The sequence below is a fragment of the Papilio machaon genome, chromosome 11 (assembly GCF_912999745.1).
Source record: "Papilio machaon chromosome 11, ilPapMach1.1, whole genome shotgun sequence".
Classification (NCBI taxonomy): Eukaryota; Metazoa; Arthropoda; class Insecta; order Lepidoptera; family Papilionidae; genus Papilio; species Papilio machaon.
In genome coordinates, this window is record NC_059996.1 from 4329974 (window position 1) to 4347579 (window position 17606).

The 17606-nt window shown below is 38.6% G+C and overlaps 2 protein-coding genes across 2 annotated transcripts; both read right to left on the bottom strand.

The window, feature by feature from the left end:
* Positions 1-595: 595 nt before the first annotated feature.
* On the bottom strand, positions 596-1532 carry LOC106719582 (pupal cuticle protein C1B). The gene is made up of 2 exons (XM_014513945.2): positions 1521-1532; positions 596-1144 (listed from the first exon to the last, which is right to left on the bottom strand). The coding sequence occupies exons 1-2, from the start codon at positions 1530-1532 to the stop codon at positions 596-598; spliced, it is 561 nt and encodes a 186-aa protein (XP_014369431.2).
* A 3212-nt stretch (positions 1533-4744) lies between these two features.
* LOC106719720 (ice-structuring glycoprotein) lies at positions 4745-17135 on the bottom strand. Its single transcript, XM_045680096.1, has 6 exons — positions 17059-17135; positions 16002-16930; positions 15516-15612; positions 11333-12185; positions 5438-5552; positions 4745-5218 (listed from the first exon to the last, which is right to left on the bottom strand). The coding sequence occupies exons 1-6, from the start codon at positions 17068-17070 to the stop codon at positions 4816-4818; spliced, it is 2409 nt and encodes an 802-aa protein (XP_045536052.1). The 5' UTR covers positions 17071-17135; the 3' UTR covers positions 4745-4815.
* Between the last annotated feature and the right edge of the window lie 471 nt (positions 17136-17606).

Genomic DNA, 17606 nt, shown 5'->3' on the forward strand with positions numbered 1-17606 from the left:
ATAGAATGAAAATAGGTAGTAGCGAAAGAAACCTAAGAGTACATAACCCTTTTTTTAATTTCTTATGCTCTTAATGGATCGTAAAGACAGATTATCTTGAGACTAGCATATTATGTGTAGAATAAAAAACTAGGAATGATCATTTTGTTTAATATAGGAATTGCTAAAAGTAAGTTTTATAAATTTGTTTTTAGCAACGCCTTTACCATGTATAAACCAGTCCATAAACTCAGAAGTCGTCTGCAGATTCAAATGATTTCGGACCAAATTGTATACGACTAAACTTTTGGCCAAATCGCTTTTAAAATTCTCAACTTTGTGGCCTAATGTGCGAAAAATGGTTTAAAAGTGTAAAATAAGAAAATTACATAACACTGAGAGAGAAAAAATATTTGCTTTAAGGAATATTGAAACTCACTTAACTACCTTATTCTTAATTTCTTAAATTCTTATTTTCTATAAATATAAATTATCTTTTCAATAATAAAAAAATACAACATACTGTTTAAATTGTTTATTTTCAAATTTGTTTCTTAACATTATATACAAAAATAAAAACAATTTTTCAATTTACAAAACTTAAGCACTAAATTTTTTACCAACCATAGCTGGCTCCCAAACCAGAATAAGAGACGTGAGATACGGCAGGCGCAGCAGAGTATGTAATAGCGCCCTTGATAGCAGGACCAGCAGAATATGTGGAGTAGGCGGGCCCAGCAGCATAGCTCAAAGGAGCAGAATGCCCAGCTACAGAAGAGTATGAGAGAGCAGGAGATAGAGTTTTAGTCACAACAGGAGCATGGTAAGTTGAGATCGCCGGCGATGCGTAGGTTGAGTATGCAGGAGAAGCGTAAGTCAGAGGGGAGGCGTGTGAGACCGTCTGATAAACTGCTGGGCCTGACGAATAAATCGGAGAAGAGTGGGCGGAGTACGACTGGTAAGAGACGGATGGAGCGAGAGTCTTGGTAACCACAGGTGCGCTGTAGGTAGCCAAGCCGGGGGCAGCGTAGGTGGCAACCGGGCTGGAATGCGTCGAATACGACACGTGAGACACGGCGGGTGCCGCGCTGTACGCCACGGGAGCAGCTGCGTGGAGTAGGTTGCCGGCGGAGGCGATGCCCGCAGCGCACATAAGTACTACAACCTGTTAAAGCAATGAAAAAGTTAATTTTATCCTGTGAAATATAAAAATATACTAGAATTTTTAAATTTGATTGGGGACTTCCAGGTCAAAAATGGTATTGAAGATTGAAAAACAAAATATGAAAAAAAAAAAAAAAAATTGAAATTGTTTTTCATTAAGATGCTTAGAATATGAAAAATTATAAATTCCCAAGTTTTAAAATGCGGACACAACTATTACTACATTTACTACTATTGAACGGATAAACACGAAATGAAAACGCTGATTCAAGAAAACTATTAATAGAACTTCTGATAAGGTCAGTGACTCTGCCTTCAAAATTAACTAACGCGATTTAAAAAATTTCGTTGAAAACATTTTTGTAGGATAATAATACCTTGGTATACATGTTTGTTCGTGTAATGATGACAGTATGGCTACAAAAGTTCTCGCATCCACTTTTATACCATCATGTACAAACTGGTACCGAATCTTCGAAGTGAATTTGTGCAATACCTCCTACGTAGAACAGATTTTGCAAAAAGATAATTATGTTAAAGATATAAGAGCTATTATGCCGTACCAATTTGTGTTAGTCATACAAGTCGGGCCAAATGTAACAATGTCATGGTGAGACTACACCCAGCTGCAATGCTAATTATTGCCAGAAGGCATGAACTGTTTCTTAAAATTTTGTTTTCATACAAAGGACCTTTTGATCAGTTAAGCTGTGGAAAAATATTTTAAGAATTTTTCGATACTTAAGTCGTGTATTTTTAGATTTAGTTTTTTCAATTAAACCGTCAGTGATTAAAATCTGAAAATGTATTTGTTTGTTCTAATTTTGAAATGACAAAAACATTGCTGGCTAATGTTTTTAAATTATTAATCATATTTCTCAATTACATCTTAGTAATATTATAAATGCGAATGTTTGGATGGATGGATGTTTGTTTGAAGGTTCATATCTCTGGAACGGCTCAACGGATCTTGATGAAATTTGGCACATATGTAGAACAAGTTTTTTTATATATCACTCGCGACGGAGTCGCGGTAGTTGGCTAGTATAACATAAACAAGATAACAATTTTAATATTAATGTTGATCATAATAGAAGTAGGTACTCCAGAACTAACCTTATCTTACAATTATATGGTTAATTTGTAACTTTTGCTCAGACCAAATATTTGATATTACATACGACCCTTCAATGAAAAACGAGAAACTGATTTAATTTTAAATAAAAAAAAAATATTGATTCATTTGTACTATTATGATACTTATAAGTTATTTAATATGTGAGATAATCCCATCAATGTTAGACAACCTTTCAACTTAAATGTTCGGTTTAATCCTTAAATTAAGTGACATTAATGATTAGCATAATATGCAAGAGATCTCGTCGCAGACAAACTGGCGGCATATTGAATTTCTTTTGAGCAATAATTTAGATCAACAACATTCAGAATTCGACTGTATTCCATTGTAATAAGGTTTGTTTACACTTGCATCTATTACCATGTCGACGTTAAATGCTACATATATCACAACAATTAATAAATGTCAATTGACAAAATCTTAATCGTAAAAACAATATGCCTCGAGGCTTGTTACTTGTTCTTTAGTTAGAGCTCGTCACTTTTATTGCACAAAGTGGTTGGTTGCCTGTCATGTTGTTACTCATATAAACAACTTGTTATCATCGCTCTCCTTCTATTTGAATTATTTTTTTTTATTGGTGTTTCAGCAGTGAAAACTCATGGAAATTTCATTGCTCCTAATTGATTCTGTTCATAAATTAGGTACCGACAACTTGTAGAGTTTCTTGTTTATATAACTTTTACTTAACTGTACTGTGCAACTAAGTTTCCATCAGCTTTTATACCACTCATTAGAGCTTTGTTTTACAGTCTTTTTCAACAATAAGTACTAAAGAAATTTAAATAAGATTTTTTCAAAATTATTTTTATGTTAAATCATAAATTACAAGATTCGTGTGAAAAAAGTTATAATAATATACATAATTTCATAGCTAAGCACTATACGTCATTATATTATATTTAAAATTGAAATGTGATAAAAGTTTCACGTTAATTTGTACTACAATTTTATAACCAGACTTTGGTTCAAATTATCTAAATAAAAAGCCAAATTTTGGGCAAAATTTCTTTTAGAAGCATTATTTTGACATTAATAAAGAACTTGCAATTAGACGCAATATCCACTAATGACGCATTCCGATCTAGCCACTGATCTCTATAAAGGGATAGGCGATTGCTTGGAAATTACAGCTTTTGTTGCGTTCCAATTTAAACGCGCCTGTTTAATTTACGTGACAGAATGCTATCTATATTATTAGTTCGAAACCACACCATTGCAACAAACCGAAGCCATCAGAGCAAAATGCGAAAATCAAATAGACACAAAATACAATATTAAAAAAGGTCAGTGGATCTAGCACACTGATCATTTCCAACACGTATGACAATATTTATAATGATCCCCGCGCCATCTGTCGTCTGCTCTTTCAAACACGCTCATTTTTTTTTACTAGATTTGGCATAATTCTTTTGATATATGCATTTTCTTTGACCTACATATTTACTTCTATTTAAAAATGTCTATGTAAATATCTATGTTCATTTAAAAAGATTTTCAGAAATTCAATTCGGCTTCTCTAGGAAAAAAGGAGGAATCTGTTTCCTGTTGACTTCGTCCAATGGACGCAAATCAACTCTCATATTTAAACAGATTCAAGTCACTTTTACAGTAGCATATTTCATAGGTATGTTAGTGAGTGCCAAAAACAAACTTATGAATTATATTCTCTGGAAACGATTTTCTCGGCGCGAAGTATTATAGTTTGTAAGCATGTTTTAAAATAAGAAAAGCTTTATAGCTCCTAGATTAGTTTTAATGCAAAATAAGTACCGTTTGTAATTATGTTAAGCTAAATCATTAAAGATTATTATGTATTTTTAAAATTTATTGGGATATATCTTGCCTTACACGAAAGTAATACATAATAGTTATTAATTTAGGGTATTAGTTATCCTTTTTGCAAATTAACTGACACTTTCAAAATTTAAGATACTGAAAGTGTTAATGGTAAATAATTTGCTCCTGTCCAAAAATATAGCAATTTTTACTGTTGCCATTTTGTTACCACTTTTTTTGTTAAGATTTTTTTTTTCAAACTGTTTTTGTAAGTCTAAAACTGATCGCTCCATCCACGTTTTACCATCTCATGTTTTTTATTAATTTTTTTTTTGCTAGTCACAGTTTATTAATATTTTTTTGTTACATAAAACACATACATCTTACTAATATTATAGATGAGATCGTTTAGAATTTAGATGGATGGATGGATATTTCTTTAAGGTATCTCCCGAACACCTCAGCGGAGCTAAATGAAATTTTGCATGGATATAGAACAACTCTGGAAGAACACATGTCTATGTGTTTTACTAATAAAGTTTTTTTTTTATTCTGCACGGACGAAGTCGCGGGCGACAGCTAGTTAGTGAATAATTCAACAACTTATAACTTCAAACGAAACTTTTAAATGAATAAAAAACACATGTTATATTTTTGATAAGTCAATTGATTTTGTATTTTTCCTTAATAATAATTTATGATAACAAAAACAATTTTTCATGTTAATTTAGAAAATTAACGATCGCTTTGGTTGTTTACCATCCGTGGTTATAGGCGACCGGAGCGGCAGCGGTGTAGTACGTCTTGACGGCGGAGTACGCAGGCGCAGCACTATAGGCTACGGGAGCGGCAATCGACGAATAGGTTACAGCTGGTGCTATAGTCTTGGAAATCAATGGTGCACTAGCGTATGTGGCAACCGGAGCAGCGTATGCCTTAGTTACTAACGGGGCGGAAGCATACGCTACGGGAGTGGCCTGTGACGCGATAGACGTATAAGACACGGCGGGAGCCGGCGCAGCATAGGCAGCGAGGGCGGGAGCCGCGACTGCTTTAGTTACCAAAGGAGCAGATGCGTAAGTAGATACAGCTGGGGCTGCATATGAAACAGCAGGGGCGGCGTACGTGCGAGCAACAACTGGTGCTGCCGCAGCGTATGTGGAGGCCGCGTATGCCACCGGGGACGACTGTCTAGTGACGGTTTGGTATGACACTGCCGAGCCACCGGTATAGGTGGAGTATGCGGGTGCAGCGTACGCCTTAGTGACTATAGGTGCAGCAGCTGCGTACGTGCTGGAAACGACGGGGGCGGCAGCTGCGTAAGTGGCAACGGGAGCGGACAGAGTTTGGTAAGAGACCGAGGGCGCGGCTGCGTATGTCGCATATGCTGGTGCGGCGGCGATAGTCTTTGTGACGACCGGTGCTGCGGCATAGGTAGCGACAGCTGGCGCAGCGTACGATGCTAGCGCGGGCGCGGCGCTGTATGTAGCCAACGACAGGGGAGCGCCTCCGTGCAGGAGGTTCCCGGCGGATGCGATGCCCGCCACGCACAGAAGCAACGCTACCTGAAAGAGATATTTAACCAATTAAAAATTTATCACTTATTTGAAACCACATTTCACACATGATGAAATCCGTACCTTGGTGTACATGTTTAAGCTGTGTGTTTTGATAACAGAATGCCTACTAGAGCAATTGCATTCACTTTTATACAACGCCAGAAAACTGGTATCGAATCCTCGAAGTTACCTGACGCAATATACTGCAACAGATTGTCCATTGCAAAATGATATTTATGATATTAATTGAGAGATTATTTTATCTAATCCGTCGTTTCTAGTCAACAGCTCCAGCATTTGCAACTGTAACAATGTCATGGTGGCACTCCACCCAGTGTATGCGCCTAAATTAATAAATGTCAAGCTGCAATAGTCCACTTCTATACATGGATTGCGTAGCCGTATAGTTTCATACATTATGATAATAATTAATCGAACTAGAAGCAAAGCATATATGTTTTAGTAATAAAGGCCAGACAAACTATATCAATTTATCATACTAATCTTACTAATATTATAATGATGGTTGAATTGATAGATGTTTGGTTGAAGATATCTCCCGAACGGCTCAATGGATCTTGATCAAAGTTGGCATAGATGTAGAATATAGTCTGGAAGAACCCATAGGCTAATGTTATTAATTTATTAATTTTAAGGCTTATAATTTTTTTTTTTTGATACCGCGCGGACGTGCGCGACTGCTAGTTATAAATAAGCGAAGGGCTACAAAACAAAAACCCAGCTAATTGCTGAGACCTCATACTTTACAGTTATTGGTGAGTTATCTGAATCCATCAACTTCCTACACTTTTTATGAGCGATATTTACGTGCTTGAACAAATTTATTAGATTTACTTGAAGATATTTAACAGAATTTACTGATTTATATGTATATTTTTGGAATTACTGCGTTTGTTACATTATTGCATCATTGCATTGCGAACTAAATACCTATATGAAAAGGCGCCGACTGCAGCCGCCCGTAAAAATATTGCAACTGAATCGTTTAAAAACAACTCAAGAACTGAACTCATATATATACGGCCACATGTACAACTTTATTAGTTTAAAACGGTCTCAGATACATTCGAGATCTGGAAGAACGAAATATTAAGAGTTATACGAATAATGTTTCGTTATAAAGTTAAATTAAGTAGAGCAGGATGTATAGGAATATATATATAGAGCTCCATCACGAAAAAGCTTCATGTAATATTACAATGCCTATTTCTTTAGGTCAATGCACATAAGAAATGGCATTATATCAAAATGAACCTTTATGTAATATATATTTTATACTATTTATCCGAATTTAATGCAAATGAGAAATTAAACAAACCTATATAAGACAATTTATTGAAATTTTTTTATTGAAATACTAAAAAGTGAGGAAACGACAATTTAAGTTAATTCCTCTTACTTTTCTTAACCTTCTTTTTAAGTTTTTAACTATTTTTCATTAAAATTCTCTTAACTGTCAACGTCAATGATGCCAGATAATAAATGAAGAAATGCAGGCGAGATACGATTTCTTTACAGAAAAAATAAATGTAATTAATAAATTAATATTTTTCTTAAAGAAATACAATTTCCTTACACCTATCTAAACAATTTTACCTTCCAAGGACTCTAATCACTTAGGTACTTATTAAAAAAGTCATTTTTGTAGCATTTTTTTTTTACATCAAACGGTAGCAAACGAGCAAACGGCCACCTAGATTCGCCGCAATAGCGAGGCGACCGTTGCCCATAGACATCCGCAAATGCAGATGCGTTGCCTACCTTTAATCAACAGAAAGAGGATATTTCTCCTTCCTATGCGTCCCCTCTTCCGCCAAATTCACTTCCCCTTCCCATCCTTTCCTAATAAAAAGAGGGTGGGAAGGTAAAGAGGACTAAAATTAGGCCTACGGTACCACTGGTCCGGGAGCCAGGTGCATTTTATTGTCAATTATTTCCTCTCGAGCGAAACTTCGTAAAATGCATAAGGGACTTATACTATGAATACTCGCGACCGTCAGCTGCGACTAGGTGGGTGGGGTGGGCAGTGGCAGCCTCTCAAACATGGAGAAAGAAAAAATTTTTTCAGTCATTTCCTCTCATTTGAAAATTTATCAGAGTATAGTATATGTTGTATTTTGAAAGAAAAACATAGTCAGCTGACCATAACACGGTGGATTATACGTCAGCTGGCTGTGCTAGTGTAATGTAAAGTGTGTCGTCACAATATCCGCGCTAGTATATACAACATACTTAAGAAACGTTATTTCCTCCCGGATGAAAATTTATCAGAGAATTGTTAAAATACTCTAGTAAATAATTAAAAAAATCAGCTAGCTGTAAGTAAAGGGAAAAGTCGTCAGCTGATAAGTTTCAGTGGGTCATAGATGCTGTTGCGTTACACCTTTCAAGGTGCCATCTGACAAACTTTCCACCGAGATACAGCAAGCTGACATTAATTTTCATTAATAGTAGCATATAAACGATCACCAGGTAAATTTTTAGTTGAGAGGAAATCACTGAAAAATAATTTTTTTTTTTCATGTTAGGGAGCCAGCTGACGTATAACCCACCGTGTTATGGTCAGCTGACTATGTTTTTCTTTCAAAATACTACATAAACTATACTCTGATAAATTTTCAAATGAGAGGAAATGACTGAAAAAAAATTTTTTTTCTGCATCTTTGGGAGTCTGCCACTGCCCACCCCACCCACGGAGTCGCAACTGACGGTCGCAAGTATTCATAGTATAAGTCCCTTATGCAATTTACGAATTTTCGATTGGGAGGGACTTGGTCATGAAAATCTGTGGCTGGCTTCCGGACCATTTCAAGGTGCCAGCTGACAAACTTTCCACCGAGATACAGCAAGCTGACATTAATTTTCATTCATAGTAGCATATAAACGATCACCAGGTAAATTTTTATTTGAGAGGAAATGACTGAAAATTTTTTTTTTCTTCATGTTTGGGAGGTTGCCACTGCCCACCCCACCCACGGAGTCGCAACTGACGGTCGCAAGTATTCATAGTATAAGTCCCTTATGCAATTTACGAATTTTCGATTGGGAGGGACTTGGTCATGAAAATCTGTGGCTGGCTTCCGGACCATTTCAAGGTGCCAGCTGACAAACTTTCCACCGAGATACAGCAAGCTGACATTAATTTTCATTCATAGTAGCATATAAACGATCACCAGGTAAATTTTTATTTGAGAGGAAATGACTGAAAATTTTTTTTTTCTTCATGTTTGGGAGGTTGCCACTGCCCACCCCACCCACGGAATCGCAGCTGACGGTCGCGAGTATTCATAGTATAAGTCCTTTATGCATTTTACGAATTTTCGATTGGGAGGGGATTGGTCATGAAAATCTGTCGCTGGCCCCCGGACCACACACTCAACAGACGAAACGCGGAATTGCTTCCACTTCACGCCTGTATTCTGTGTGGTCGTGGTATTGCACCGGTCGACCCGGCCAATTCGTGCACCCAACAAATATTGTTCTTGCGGGATCTATCACTGTTAAAATTGATATATAAAAATAAAAATAAAATCATACATTATAAATGACATTCTTAGCCAGTGAAATGTGATAAAATAATTTATCATTTCCATTACATTCGACTATTAATCCTTTTGTTTGTCTACACTTGTTTTTTGACAAAATTAAATGAAAGACTAATATTACATTGTCTTGTTTAAAATTCATGATCCAGTTTCATAAATCCCTGAATTTATAACATTGAAAGCAATTTTAAGATCATTTGTGTAATTGCGAAGTACTTCTTGATCTACAACAAAGGCACAATTGTAGAGAGCGGAAGGGATAGTCCCGAAGCGACGGAATCGGGCCGCAACAGATGCTACCCATGTCAAATAATTGCTCAATTCATAAAGCAAATGACTGAGCCAATTAAAGCGATTCTAGTAAGGAAATTGGCTTGATATTTCTCTGTTAAACGTCCCTTTACTCTCATGAATACGGAAATATGGTTGAACAATCTCCAGTAATTTGAACAAAAGAAAACGGACGGAAAAAATACTTTTTAGGTCTCCTTACTTAAAATTTATTTAAAAATTTTAGTCTAAATCTTTTTTGTTAGAATTTCATGGTGGTAGTATTTTGCTAGTCAAGCCATTTCACTTGATACCCATGTTGTCGTGGATATACGAATACGAGTATGTATATGTTATCTGCCTTTATGTGCGGCGAAGTTTTCTTCAAAAAATTGTGCCCAATTCTGCATTCATGGCAAAATACTCGTATTTGGCTGTTTGCAGTTACCGACAACGCTTTTCTAACTTAGTGTATTTTATTATCGCTTCTACTATTTCCTACTTGCACGTGTTGAAGCGACTTTTATCGGCTTTTGACAATTTCCAAATATTGCAGGACAACAAATCCTGCTAAATATTGACTTGTTCTAATTAAATGTATTTCACACTGGTAAAAAACTGAATCCTTTCTACTATCTCAAATTAACTTTTCTTCGAAAAGTATTGGATGTAAAGCTATTCTCAATAATTTTATATTTACGAAGCGTTAGCCCTCATTTACACAGGCATTTTAACACCGCGTCAAAAATTGGCGTTAGCGACTCTGGACCGATAAACGCTTAAAAACACACACTCGATGCGCCCAGGGCTCAAAATTCAACACTGCGTGATAAAAAGCGCTGTCATGTGAACAAATACACGGAAATGCATTTGTTTCATAATATTTGAAAATACGAATGACGGCTTATTCTCTTGAAGCATAATGTAATCAAATGTATAAATTTATACTATACTACCTGTCGCCTGCGACTCCGTCCGCGCGGATGTACTTAATTAGTAGCCTATGTGTTCTTCCAGACTATGTTTAACGTTTATGCCAAATTTCATCGAGATCCGTTGAGACGTTTTGGAGATTCTTAAACAGTAGTAGACGCCAGCAACAACAACATCTGTTGCAAGAATTGGCCGGCTCGCCCGGTAAATTCCACGACCACACAGAAGACAGGCATGAAGTGGAAGTAATTCTGCGTTTCCTCTGATGAGTGTGGTGCCGGAGGCCTAATCTTGATTCTCTTTCTCTTCCCACTCTTTTTTATAAGGAAAGGATGGGAAGGGGAGGTGGATTGGATAGACGAGGAGATGCATAGGAAGGCCAAATATTCTCTTTTTGTGCGTATCCTCCATCGTCGATTGATGGTAGGCAACGCATCTGCAATTGCGAATACATAGGGGCAGCGGTCGCTTCGTCATTTCGGCAAATCCATGTGGCCGCTTGCTCCTTTGCCACCTTGTCATATAAAAAAAAAGATACCTCAAACAAACATGCATCTATTCATCCATCCATCCGTCTAAACATATACATTAGTAAACATTTGTATGGTACTTAAGTAACGCATAAATACTAAATATACCAATGAAATAGGTAAGTACATATATATTTAAAAAGACACAAATAAAAGAGTTGTGATTTAATTATTTTGATTTATTTCTCATTGTCTATTTTCATTTTATACAATCAGTCTATTTACAAATTAGAGCAATGGGTTCAGTTTACCAACCATAGTTAGCACCGTGAGCGCTGTAGGAGACGTGGGAGAGGGCGGGAGCGGCAGAGTATGCGATGGAGGAGCGGAGTATCGGGGCGGCTGCGGCATAGGTGGCGTAGGCGGGGCCGGCGGCATAGGTGGAGTACGCGGGAGCGGCGTACGTAGAGATGGCAGGAGCATAGGCCCTAGCGACGACGGGGGTGCCGTGCGCGGTCTGGGTGCTGTAGGAGGAGTAGGAGGTGGCTGCGGGAGCGGCAATGGTGCGGGTAGCGTAAGCCGCCACTGCTGGTGCGGCGTAGGCGGCCACGGCAGGAGTGGCGTAGGCGCGAGCGGCGTACGCGGCGACGGCTGGGGCGGCAATGGTGCGTGCGGTGTACGTGGCCACAGCTGGAGTGGCAATGGTGCGGGCGGCGTAAGTCGCTACAGCGGGGGCGGCGGCGTAAGTGGCGATGGGAGCTCCGTGCGAGGTCTGAGTGGAGTACGAGGACACGGACGAGACAGCAGGAGTGATGGTCCTGCTCACGACAGGAGCCGCGTAGGAGGTGGCGATAGCGGGAGCAGCCGCGTAGGAGGTAGCGATGGCCGGGGCGGCGGCATAGGTCGCGATGGGAGCACCATGTGAGGTTCTAGTAGAGTAGGAGGAGATGGAGGAGACAGCAGGAGTGATAGTCCTGCTCACGACGGGAGCCGCGTACGAGGTGGCGATGGCGGGTGCAGCGGCGATGGCCGGGGCGGCGGCGTAGGTGGCAATGGGAGCGCCGTGCGAGGTCTGAGTAGAGTAGGATGACACGGAGGACACAGCAGGGGTGATGGTCCTGCTCACGACGGGAGCCGCATACGAGGTCGCAATGGCCGGGGCAGCGGCATAGGTGGCGATGGGCGCGGCGTGTGCGGTCTGGGTGGAGTACGAGGACACGGAGGCGATGGCGGGAGCAGCAATCGAGTGGCTGCTATACGCAGCAGGGGCGACGCCCAGCAGTCCGCTAGCGCGAACAGCGCTTATAGCGCACAGAGCGACGACAATCTAAAAAAATAAAAACGGTTTATTTATCACACATTTGTTATAATTTTACTAGTAAATTTAAATCTAAATTTATATTTTTTTTATTTTTAGGACACTTTTTGTAATTCAGTATTTTTGTTAATCCGCTTTTAATAATCCTTGCTATTTCTGTAAACAAATAATGCTCTTCAAGTTTAAAACTTAATCAATCACTAAAATGCACACACCTTAGCGAACATGTTGATGCTGTTTGATGGTGGCAACTGAATAATTTAGCAAGTTGTGCTCCGGTTTTTATACTGCTCCAATATGTTCATTTCACTTTCATTGTCAACGAACCTACATTTTACAAAGAGGGTCAAAACAAGATCGGAAAGGTCCTTTATTATGAAATAATTAATATTATTCAAATTGCTTTTCTTTTATATAAAAAAAAAAATAAAAAATATGTAGTTACAATTTAAACAGGGATCATTTTTTGTACGGGATATGTGCCCACCCGGAACTGTAAGAAACATCTATGTGTTCCTTGCAATATCTAGATTACATTGATAATCTAATATGATTTCTAAGGGAACGTCACAAATTTACGAACACATACAAATTTACAAACAGACTAGCTGTCGCCCGCGACTCCGTCCGCGCGCAGTTAAAAAATGGGGGGGGGGTATGAAAAATAGATGTTGGCCGATTCTCAGACCTACTGAATATGCTCACAAAATTTCATGAGAATCGGTCAAGCCGTTTCGGAGGAGTACGGGAACGAAAACTGTGACACGAGAATTTTATATATTAGATAATGACTGCAATATTATTAAATTCTATTTTTGTTTTTTTCAATATTTTATTTTGTTGTATAAAAATTACTACAAACGAGCAAGCGATACTCTGAATACGCCTAAATAGCAAAGCGACCTCTGTCCATAGACATCTGCAATTGGAGATACGTTGCCTACATTTAATCAACACAGGAAGGGACGCACACAAGTTAAGGTTATATCTACTTCCTATGCGTCCCCTCCTTCGTCAAATCAACTTACCATTCTAATGTTTTCCTTATATAATGAGTGGGAATATCATTATTATAAGCCAACATACTGTATGAGGCCAAATAAATTATGTCCTTTAACCAAAAGTTTAACCGATAATCACGATTAAACTTCGACGACGCTATCCTTTGTCAATATACATCTATAAGTAATATTTTGACATATTAAGTATATACCAATAATTTTTTTTTATCAAAAGTGATGTATAGTAATAACTAATCACATATCTTTTAAACTTATATCCAGAATGACTATGTTTAAATAAAAGATTTTATAATAGATTATATCTATCGGTTGGCCAGTGATGAGCAGAGTTTGAAGATTTTCCTCTGATACAAAAAAATAAGTGTAAATCTTTTTACGTTGATCAAACTTTCAATTATCGTGTTCATATCATGAACGAACTTAAAAATCTTGTATTGTCAAGAAAAGGTTTACCTTGATTAATTATTATAAGGAATTGCGCAAAATATCATACACTCACTTCGTGCCAATTCGACGACATTAAAATGTTTATTATCATTTTTTTCTGTATAATATTTGAGTAGTTTTTTTTTATTATAAGTTTATTGAAAAAAATCATACAAATACAGTCGTTAGTCAAAATAATTACAATGCTGAACTTCTTTTTGCTGCAATTGTCACAAAACTCTGCAACGTTTTGCTATGCACGTGAAAAATACAAATTTCTCTTACACCTACGCATTTCTTCACACATATTGGAGAACACAACGAGTGAAGGCATTTTTACTCTTTTCTGTCATTCAGCGAAATTACACTGACGTAACACTTGTGTTGTCAGTTAATGTTGTCTTCATTTTTTTCGAAGAGAATGAGAGGGACACAAATATGATGTGCTATGAACATATAGGGTTTTTCAACAAGAACTTTGTTTTCTAAAACAAAATAAAATAAATAGTTTAGATGAAGATGATTCAAATTTTTATTGTATTACGAAGAGAAAAGTTTGGCAATTATGAATGAAAAATGATATCTGGCAAATGTCCACCACAACCACGCTGACAGATGTCGATTCTTTCATCAAAGTTTTTAATCACTTTTTGGCAAAATGGCGGGTCTATTTCGGATCTTGATCACTTCACGGATTTTGAGTTTTAAGGCCGCGATCGATTCGATATAGACCTTAACATAGCCCCACAAAAAATAATCCAGTGGTGTTAAATCACACGATCTGGCTGGCCATTTAACAGCTGAATTTCGTGAAATTATGCGATCGGGAAATTTGGTTTGCAATAAATTGCACCATTTTCATAGTGGATTTTAATTATTTTAATGCGATTTTCGAGCGAAATTGAATTCATTGTAGCAATTGCCAAAGCATCTACTACGAATAGGTCAAAAAACTAAATGTCAAAACTGTCATGTTGTTGGTGTGGCCCGAATTGAAAAACAAAGTTCTTGTTGAAAAACCCTATATTTACACTTTTACAGTTTACATTGCATTATTATCTGGGCTGACCGATGGGACCGGCGGTCAATACGCTTTTATGACGTTCCGATCTTTACTCATCCTCACGAGGACACCCATTGATCAGAATCACTGGGCTTACAAAGCCCAAAGCTCACGATTGACAATTATGTTTTAAGAAACCACAACTCATTTTACTAAATATAAAAGAATAAGAAAAATCTGGCTGCAAATAAAACGCATATTTCTTCATAAACATAACCTCTGTAATAAACTTCTTTTGTTTTATTTCTGCTTATTTATATATTATTTAATTTAATTCCGCTTCAAATAATTTTATGATTTAATTCCTATTGAAAAAATTGACGGCATTGTATGTTTGTCTCGTAAATAAGTAAATATAAGCTACGAACAGCTAGGCAGTTAAAGATTCATACACACTGAACACACACAAAAGATGCAAATTAACATAAGGACCAACTTTCAATAATAATAAATTTCCTAGGGATTTTATCAAAGCCAAAGCCATGGCAATTTTAATTTTTATGTTTAGAAACCAAATGCGCTTATTTGCTTCTGACTTCTTATTAAACAAGACTTCAAGTGGGGCACTCGTTCACACACAGTCGCACTCGAGGAGATTTCAGTGATTAAAAATGTCACATAACCCCGGCTTTCCCCCAGAAGGCATATCTTTTGAAGATACCATAAAAGGTCTTTGTCAAACCAATAATTTTATTGCACACTTATAAAACAGTGACAGACAGACACATTAGACTATAATGTATTAGCACCAGTTATAGAACATTTTAAATTGAACCTCCTTCAATACAACTTTGACACGTCATATGAATAAGTTCTAGTATGGATTACAAAAGGTACACTTATTTGCGACAGACAGAACAAAGGTGGCTTTCTATTGAGATTTCTATATTTTCTTTTCTTTTCATGCGATTCATGGGATTTTGAACTAGAAGTATAGTTACCAAATAGGCCATTTCGTTAAACTACATTACATTAGTTAATCTTAAACATCGATATAAGTACTGTAACAATTGCAATAAAGGAATGAATATGAATATTATTTGACTCTGCTCACACCTGTCTTAAGGAACAATACGCAAAAGGTACACAGTTTGTATGTTGGCTTTTTATTTTTAGCTAGGTTTGTAATTTTTAATTTATTGTGTAATTTTGTATTAAGAATAAAATAGAAACAATAAGTTCTTGCGATATTACCTGATCAGTGGGATATTAATAAAAAAGGAATGTAATGAAACTAATATATTTAATATGGCATTTCATATATTTTGTTATATTTCTTTCTATTTACAGATTAGAGCAATAGATTCAGTTTACCAACCATAGTTAGCACCGTGACCGCTGTAGGAGACGTGGGAGAGGGCGGGAGCGGCAGAGTATGCGATGGAGGAGCGGAGCACCGGGGCGGCTGCGGCATAGGTGGAGTAGGCGGGGCCAGCGGCGTAGGTGGAATACGCAGGAGCGGCGGCGTAGGTGGAGTACGCGGGAGCGGCGTACGCAGAAACGGCGGGAGCGTAGGCCCTAGCGACGACGGGGGTGCCGTGCGCGGTTTGGGTGCTGTAGGAGGAGTAGGAGGTGGCGGCGGGCGCGGCGATAGTGCGGGTGGCGTAAGCAGCCACTGCTGGCGCGGCGTAGGCGGCCACGGCGGGAGCGGCGTAGGCGCGGGCGGCGTACGCAGCGACGGCTGGGGCGGCGATGGTGCGTGTGGCGTAGGTGGCCACAGCTGGAGCGGCGATGGTGCGGGCGGCGTAGGTCGCTACAGCGGGAGCGGCAGAGTAGGTGGCAATGGGAGATCCGTGCGAGGTCTGAGTGGAGTACGAGGACACGGAGGAGACGGCAGGAGTGATGGTCCTGCTCACGACAGGAGCCGCGTAGGAGGTGGCGATAGCGGGAGCAGCCGCGTAGGAGGTGGCGATAGCGGGAGCAGCCGCGTAGGAGGTGGCGATGGCGGGCGCAGCGGCGTAAGTGGCGATGGGAGCGCCGTGCGAGGTCTGAGTAGAGTAGGAGGAGACGGAGGAGACAGCAGGAGTGATGGTCCTGCTAACAACAGGAGCCGCGTATGAGGTGGCGATGGCCGGGGCGGCGGCGTAGGTGGCGATGGGCGCGGCGTGCGCCGTCTGGGTGGAGTACGATGACACAGAAGAGATGGCGGGAGCAGCAATCGAGTGGCTGCTATACGCCGCAGGGGCAACTCCCAACAGTCCGCTAGCGCGAACCGCGCTTATAGCGCACAGAGCGACGATAACCTGGGTATAAAGATTTTTGTTAATAACTTCACCTAAAATTTCAGATTTAATTAATTTCAATTTAACTTTGATATATTAGTTTAATACAATTTGTCGATCACGTAATAAAAATAATTCACTTAACACACCTTAGCGAACATGTTGGTGGTGTTTGATGGTGGCAACTGAATAATTTGGAAACGTGTGCTCTGGTTTTTATACGACTGCAGACCACAGCGTCCGCTTTACTTTCATTGCCAAGGCGAGCGAGCTTTGCCCACGAAGCATACGTTCGTGAGTCAGTGATAGCCTTTCGATTTCATATTGTTCCGTTTGTTAATACGAAGAGTTAGTGTAGAGCGCACGGACCTTGAGATTGTCCGGTTAAAGACTTATTTCTTTGCCATTAAAGTCAACAGGGTGGTTAAAATGTCAGTGCTGTTATTCAACAAGTAAAAGTGGAGTGCTTAATATAGTCTAGGTAATAAAACATGATACTAATTACACTCTGTTTTTTATTTGATATGAAATAACATGATGTAACTCCGTAGTGTTTTAGTAAATAACCATACGATAATAGAAACAAAATATAATAAGCGTAAGAATGTAAACATCAAAAATAAATTGTACATTAAGTTCTAGGCAATATAGACATTGATGAGCAGGATGTGATCGGGAAGCTGTTCATGTTCGAACA

Excerpts from the sequence above, each read along its gene's own strand:
- LOC106719720 (XM_045680096.1), bottom strand. Across the intron at positions 15,613-16,001 it reads CACGGTGCTAACTATGGTTG|TTCAAAATCCCATGAATCGC; the intron begins GTAAACTGAATC and ends CTATACTTCTAG. Across the intron at positions 5,553-11,332 it reads CGCTAGGGCCTATGCTCCTG|TGGCTACATACAGCGCCGCG; the intron begins CCATCTCTACGT and ends CTCCCCTGTCGT.